General features: G+C 33.8%; 1 protein-coding gene across 1 annotated transcript; it reads right to left on the reverse strand.

The window, feature by feature from the left end:
• Nucleotides 1-1,526: 1,526 nt before the first annotated feature.
• LOC114256320 (expansin-A9) lies at nt 1,527-4,721 on the reverse strand. The gene is made up of 3 exons (XM_028195937.2): nt 4,505-4,721; nt 3,485-3,803; nt 1,527-2,140 (listed from the first exon to the last, which is right to left on the reverse strand). Exons 1-3 carry the CDS (start codon nt 4,719-4,721, stop codon nt 1,828-1,830), a joined length of 849 nt encoding a protein of 282 aa, XP_028051738.1. The 3' UTR covers nt 1,527-1,827.
• Nucleotides 4,722-8,419: the final 3,698 nt, after the last annotated feature.

Consider the following 8,419-nt stretch of genomic DNA (forward strand, 5'->3'; position numbering starts at 1 on the left):
CAAAATTTACGTTTTATTAGTATAAAAAATTGAGTTATTATAGCTGGTAAAAAGTGAGCTTCTAACTTTTTACCCATTTTGGATCACATCACCTGTCACATAATTTACCTACAAAAAGACAAAATAAATTAAAAAAGTCAAAAAATTAATTTTTTACCAACTTTCTAAAATTAAATTACGGAAACCATTATACTCTATACTCTAGTTTTGTTGCTCCAAGCCGATCTGTCCTTTCTTGAGGGCACATTCTTACGATTTACCAAGCCATTCAACCAGGCCTGATTTCATTCTCTTTCCCATACCGTCATTAACTAACAAGGATTTCATTCTCTTTCCCATACAGTCATCAACTAACAAGGTTTCAATGACATCTTGTGTATTAAATTTTAGTTTTAATAAGATGTGGAGTATGTAATAAACAGATTTCGACTTACGTCAGTCCCACAATTTTTATTTTCAGTTCCAATTCCACAAGTTTCGAAAACTAATTATTCCCAATACATCATACATGTTTTAGGCTTCAACAATTCCCAATTGCATATAATTTCTAGATTTTAAGAATTATTAATAGTGTATAACTTGTCAAACCATCAAACTGGCTTCTACTATTTCATTTACAGTTGAGATTTGGTTTGTTTAACCTCCTATCATATATTTTTACAAAAACTCTAAAGATTTGGTTGAGCGGTAAAAATTCGACGATAAAATTCAGACTTTCAAGTTTGTCTTACTCCAATGGGCCACTGAAGATTTGTCCGATCATTAGGATTAGATGAGATACATGCAAACAAGTCGAGATGATTAGTTATTAAAAAAAAATGTCACATATTTTAAAAATTGTTTATATTTTGAGAATTTTCATTTTACTACTATCTTAACTCAAGATGAGCCAATTCCCTTCATCGGGAGGCTAGGCATATCTTAACATGATTTAATAATCATGCTTAGAAGCAACAGTCGAACCGTCGAATTTCAACATCCGAGAAGTTCCTTTGAGGAGAAAATTCTGGCAAAAGAGCATGTTAAAAGCTCATTGGCTAGAATATATAAGACAAAAGAGACGAAGAATTGTTCTTAAAAGTCCCATATATCATCAATTTACGAGCAAAATAAGATTTGCAATGCCAGGTGTCAAATCATAATGCATATGTAGAAGGGTCCACTTAATTAGATTTGTTAAACGCATAAAGAACATCTTTCAATCATTAATTTATAGCAAAAAAATAAATTAATTAAAAATAAAACATATATTTTAAAAACATGTACCTATAAAACTTAACACGCATGTGGATATTATGAATGGATCCACATAAATGTTATGTGTACGTATCATAGTGTTTACATAAATCTCATTTTCCATGCTACAACCCAAAACACTATTTTAATTTTTATTTGATAAGACTAGCAATGGTTCTAATTTTAAGAAGATTTAACTGAATATAATTAAATTACAGAATGAATTAAAGAATAGACATTCTACAATGCAACCAGGACAATTGTCTAATTTCTGGTTTGCCACACACATCTTCGCAACCAACAATAAAGACATATATATACAGCAGTGAACCAAAGAAAGTAACTGTACAATTTAAGGCCAAAAAAAAAAAAGAAAAAGGAAAAAAAAAGCATGGTGTGTAGCAAATAGTAACCACACCATGCATATAGCTAGCAAAACAAACAAACAAAAAAACAAGAATTACTTAGCTACAAAGTCCAAAAAATTAATTAGAAAGCGACTAGAAATAATTAGAAAGCGACTAGAAAATAAAGTGTTCGGATCATTTTTCAAATAGCTTTTTGGACTGCGTAGCATTGTTGATTAATTTCCTACTTGAAATTCTTGCCTTCGAAGGTCTGACCGAACTGCCAGTTTTTGGGAGTGATATACCAACAAGCAGAGGATCTACGATCACTAGCACGGACTCGAAAGCGCAATGACTCGCCGACTAACATGACAGTGGTCTGCCAATTCTGGCCCCAATTGCGTTGCATCGGTATCCAGTTCACCACCTTCTCATCACCCTTCACCATCAAGCCAGTGACATCCCCAGCCCCTCCAACGTTCCACACCAACACCATCGTGAAGTACGGATTCCCTGTTATTGTGAATCGAATCCCTCCTTTCTTCTTGCATGCAACCCTATAATAGTACAACTCAAACCAGTTTTTTGTATAATTGATGTGAAGATTATAAAACGTCATATCTAGTGCACAAAACTCGCTATTTATAGTAGGGTTCGAGAGAGTAGATGGACAATTTTCTTTTTTCTTTTTTTAATATATTTTTTTTTATGGAGAGACTCATTTTCGTGACTTGAATCCGTGATAAAGTGGGAGCGGATAACACTTGCTATTGCTCTAGGTTGTGACCTCTAATTGATGCACAGATTATAGGAAGGCTTAATTTTATGTGATCTACTAACCATTTCAACCCCAATAACTAAACCAAAGAAGTAGTGCAGACTTTACGATGTGATATGCTCTAAGTTAAGATGTGACGCTTATAAAGTTACGAATCAATCACATTGTGTCGTAATGTTAGGATAGTAGATCTTGATATGTATTGGATAATAGCCACTTGACCTCGAAGTAAAAGTAATTTTTACTTTATTTTTTTGGTGTAACTTTTCCTCCTAATTTCTATGTATATGTAATTGTGGGAGGCGTTTTTCTTGTATATCCTGTAACATTATGATCGTAGTGAAAACATAGCAACGTGGATGCAACCTTAATTTTGGGATAAATTATGTGTGAATTACCCTTTTTGTGCTTTCATTCTTTTCTTTTCTGTTTTTTGTGTCCTCTTACATACTCTTTAACACATAACTCCAATGACTCAACGGTGGGTCATAATTCATTTCAGAGTAACAATTCGATGCAATTGTTGCCGTAACAAATACCATATTGCATCATAAAAGACGGGTTGAAGATGGTTGCTTCATAGTGAATGATTTTATATTTTGGATTGGAAATGTCAGAGTTCTCAATCTAAGGAAGTTGAAGTATTGAGTGGGTGTTTGCTTTTGTAATTTTCGGCTCTGCTTGTGCTTTTGTTGTGTTGGTTCCTTGCCAACACTGTTGTGGCTGTTTGGGCAGTTTGAAAAGGATATGTCTTTTCATCTGCTATTCAGTCCTCTCTTGTTTTTCCTTCTTTTTTCTGGTTCTAATAATATTTCTTTTTTGCCGATAAAAAAAAAATCATAAAAGAATGGGGTATGCATAATGCGCACAATTTAGGGGGTGTGCACTGCAGTCCAACTCGTAATAACCAAGTTGAAACTTTTTTTTAAGTACATATAATTTTATTATATAATCAGACATAATTCTCTAATACCGGATCGAGCTCACCAAACGTGTGAATCTCACCTTAGACAGTCCATTCATATAAGATGTTTGCGTAATGTAACCGAATTATGTGCAAGTAAAAAAAAACTATTTTCTATTTGGAGAACACAAAGAAGAGGAATGAAAGGCCAACAATTACCTTCGATACTGGACCGGAACAATGCCAGCCTTGTAGGCTGCAATTTCAAGAAATGCTGGCTGTGCCAAATCAAAATGCTCGAGGGGAGGGTTGCACCAGCCGCCATTGTCGTTAGCTTTGTTGTAATTTGGAGGGCAATAGTTGGTGGCAGTGATGAAGAGAGTAGGTTGGCCAGGCTTGCACCATTGGGCATCATTCACACATATAATTTCATAACAAGCTCCACACGTTTCCCCATTGTTGAATAGAGCTTGGCTCAATGCTGCTGTCTTTAAACCATACCCTTGTTCTCTTACATTTTCATAACCACATGCTCCCTCTGCACAATATTTTTCTCAATGTTCACTAACAAAAATATTCGGAAAAACCTAATTGCAGACAGTTTTATTACACTAATCTCTTTGGACTAATGAAAAAATTACAACTAGTTTCACAATTTTAACATGATCACACTGTACTCATTTGAAATATAAATTCGATAGTCAAATGATGATGTAATATTTTATGCTAAAATTTCTATTTTACACTTATTATCCTTGTTTTCAACCATCGCCTACATCTGAACAACCATACCCAATATTTGATAAATTTAGTTTTATTATAAAAATAATTAGTTATAGAAAATAAAGATTAATGACAATTATGTAAGTTCAACATTTTTGTTAATGTTGTTAGTGGACAAACTCTTATGAGTGTAATTACATAACAATTGTAAGGCTAATTGTAATTTATCTTTATCTTTTTTCTTTTCTTAATACATTGAGTGTGAGTATAATTATATTGAAATTGTGAGACTAACTATATTTTATCTTATCTATTTATTTATTTATGATAAAGAAGATGAAGATGGTTAAATTCACACTGTTAGCATCATGTTTGTGTTGTCAAAAATACCTCAAGCTCTCACTAATCCTATTAGAGAAAGTGACAACTTTATTATTTATATTCTCCACAATGTATATTACGATGTGATTCATAAAGAGATTTAATAATAAAAAATGATAGGAGAGAAGTAGTCACGTAGTGTTCCGGAGCCATCAGCTGCTCCATAGAAGGTAGCATGAGCATTCCTCCATGGACCGGGCTTGAATCTAGGTCTATGATGCTTGGGAACCCATACTAGAGACTTGTGTGCACTCCAAACTGGGTGATTGTTGCTGTTGGCATGGACATGAGGAAGAACAAGAACAAGAAGCAACACGAATGACTGCAATAGGGCTTGCAGACGCCATACCATTGAGTTGTGCATAGAAGTGGTTGGTTGGTTAGTTGGATTTGGAGAATTAATGAATCAACATGGTAATTTATCTATTTTTATTAAGATTTTTTTGGCTAGAATATAGGTCAATACTCTATTACATTTTGGACTAGTTTGTTTTGGTTGTTAAGATTGAGTAGATTTTGGAGGGTTGACAAAGAATTAGGCAGTTACTAGGACTTGTTCTTCACTCTAAACATATCTTTAAAAAAAAAAAATGAACTATTTTTTTTAAATAAGGGTAAATTACGAATACACCTCTTGAGATTTATTTAAAATATAGATTATCCCCTGTGATTTTGAAAATTACATCATGCCCCTTCAAGTTTCTAATTTCAATTGACAATTCATGTAATTTTATTCTTGTATAAGGGAGTAATTAGAAATTCCATTTTTTCTATTAATTTTGTTAAATAAAAATTCTGATAAGAGAATATTTGCAATTTCCATAACCCCCAAGGAGCTGTATTTTAAGCAAATTTCAAAATATTTGTAATTTACCCAAAAAATAATAATAAAATAAGAATAAGAAATGAAAATCTTCATTTCGTAATCAATGGTTCTTATTAATAAATTGTTATTTAAAATTTAAAAATGATTAGGAGATTTTGAATTTTGATGATGCATTACAATTGAATTAATGAAATGAAAACCTTCAATTCATGTATGAATTAGAGAGAATCACAATACATGATGTATGTGCAAGCTTTCAGAAAATGGAAATCCCATGTCGGAAATATTTTCACAAAATATTATTTTCTCATGTCACAATTATAAAATACGACTATACAAATTTTTTAATATAAGAAAATATGATAGGAAATGTTAGGTTTTATTTCTTGGCAATCCCGTTTGACAAAACTCCTTTGAGTTGTAATTTTATTCGCACTTTTTATTTTCAGTGAGACTATGAGTGTTTAGATGCGAATCCAACCCGAATTGTGCTTTTCAGAGAAGTTTGTGAAGCTAATACTTTCAAGATTGCCACTTCGCTGATTATGACGGGGATTGAGCTGCCCGGTCAGCTCGCGGGGGTCCAGGGGGCAGCGCCCCTTGGCGGGTCCGGGGCAGCGCCACGGCGGGGTCGAGGGGCAGCGCCCCCGAAGCAAAATGCAAAACTGCATTCAAAGTTGCCTATCCGATCATGTTATATTTTTCCAGTTTTTCCATTTTTGGCCTTCCCGCTCGAGCGGGGAAAGTGATGCTCGAGCGGGGATTGGAAGCTCTCAGCATCTCTGCAGTCGCCTGTAAAAATACTGGAAGGTGTGATTTTACGCTCGAGCGGATTCTCCTACGCTCGAGCGCATCTCAGTTTGTTCGCACGCAGTTTTTGGTCAGTCCGCTCGAGCGGGCTGTGTTGAGCTCGAGCGGAGATCGCGGGACAGATTCTATAAATTCGCTTATTGGGTCAGATTTTGAGGATAACTGCTCCAGATCTTCTTTTTGGTTTCTAGGGTTTATATCTGGGGATACTTTGGGAGTTTTCTTTGATGTTTTTATTGAGTATTCAACTCATGATCTAAAGAGAGTACATCAAAGGTTTGTTTGTTATACACAAAAGAGAGAGTTATTCTTCAGTTGTGGATTCTGAAGAATTCGAGCCTGAAGCTTTGGTGGAATCCGGAGTGGCTCATCAGAAAGACAATTCCGTGGTGAAGATGGGGTTGGAAGAGGCACATAGAGGTTGGTTCAATTAGGCGTTGTGGATTCGCTAGGTAATTGAGAGTATACCTGTGTAATTCCTTTAATTCTTCTTAGTGGATTGTTCTTGTGGCTGTTGCCCGTGGTTTTTTTATCACAGTTGGAGGTGTCCAATTGTGGTTTTTTCCACGTTAAAATCGTTGTGTCTCTTTGTCTTGATTGTTTGATTGGGATTGTTATATTCTGCTTAAAATTGATACATAATCACAAATCAACATCTAGGGGATTTCTAGATTTTTCAGGAAATGTCAAACAAATCATATATTATGTATTTAATTAAAATTGGTCCGTGATGAGACACATAATTGTTGTTCTAAGATCAATATTTCCATGTAAAAATTTCGAGATCCAACCATTAGTAGGGACCATAAGAAAGCCATTGGAGTGGGCTCTCGCAGGTGGTTAAATAGGGTCAACGTTTTTTTTCTTTTTTTTTTAAAAATAATTATTGAAATATTACTCAATATACAAATGGCTTAAATAATTCTGAACTATGATTTTAAAAACCTCTTGTCCTATATTGGCAAAACAAGAGTAGAAGAGTTATTTCACTCTTTTATAAAAGGCCAATGCTTTAATTTATAGTCTCACCAAAAGAAAATGCAAGATTGACCATTCTATTTGAAGAAAAATGCTTGAGATACTTTATTTATCACCATTAAAAACTATGCTTAATGATGTATCTAACAAATGTCAAATTTTGATTTGTCAAATATCCCATTATGTGGAGTCTAACCTTAATGTCACATCATTAGGGTTGATAAATTAAAGGGATGCATAAAAGAACGGGGCATCAAATTATTGTTGCATTGTCATAAACAAGAGCTTGATCAAAAACTAAATTAAAATTTTCAAACAAATTTAAGTTTCGATCAAAATGCATTTTAAGCTCCTCCGCCAATGCTTTCAAATCGCAAGTGTTCTTCGAAAGTTTTAGAATATATATATTTTTTTTTGTACTCACAATAAAATAAGCATGCATCTCTTTTTAAATGAATTTATTTATTTATTTATTGAATATTTTTTTTACTCACAATAGAATTAGCATGCATCTCTTTTTTCATGCATTTATTATTACTTGCTCTTATACAATCTCGCATGACTTAACTGGCATAACAAAATTCTCTGGATGCTTTTCAAATAGAATCGGGAGCCCCAACTATATTTCTACAACTATCAAATCAATTTCATAGGGTATGCTTTCATTTTATTTTATTTTTACTATTTAATCTTCACACCTTGAATTTATTTATTTATTTTTCTCTTAACAAGTTCTCGCTTTTTTATGAGATATTCTTTGGTGTATTGGAGGAAATTAAAAGCCATAGGATACATTAATCAGTTAAGAATGACATAAACTAGCGGTAGCTTTTCAAATTACAAAAGACTAAAATAGAACATGGAAAGAAATGACTATCTTCTACTCATATTCCTCTCATTAACAATCTATCTTCTGTGGTGTGGAATGTACTAGAGACTATCAGTAATCTGCTGGAATGGTGGGTTGGGGAGCCTTCAAGTTTAAAAAGCCGGAAAAGAGCATATGAGAGGCAATACCATTTGTTGGGGCGTGAAATGTATGGAAAGCTAGAAACTGAATGTAAGTTTGCTGGGGCTAATGTCAACCGGCAAGGCTTGTGTGAATTCATATAAGTACACATAGGCTTATGCATTAACTGTTTAGTGCTGGTTGAGTCTGTGGATCGTAATGAATACTATTCACTGTGCACTGGGTTCAATGGGGCGTTTGGGCCCTAATTCTATATTTGTAAATACATGAAAAGCGCCTCTTTTAGGGTTTTATTATTTTCTGATCATAGTGAAAATTGCAGCAACGGTGGACATAGCTCTATTATGGAGTGAACCACATAAATCCTTAGGTTTCTTTGTGTGTGTTTGATTTCTTTGATTCATTTATCTTTCTTATTTGCTATTTTGTGTCACAAAAATTCAGGTTAGGAAGGACAATTTCTTAA

The sequence above is a fragment of the Camellia sinensis genome, chromosome 3 (genome assembly GCF_055761805.1).
Source record: "Camellia sinensis isolate YWXY chromosome 3, ASM5576180v1, whole genome shotgun sequence".
Taxonomy (NCBI): Eukaryota; Viridiplantae; Streptophyta; class Magnoliopsida; order Ericales; family Theaceae; genus Camellia; species Camellia sinensis.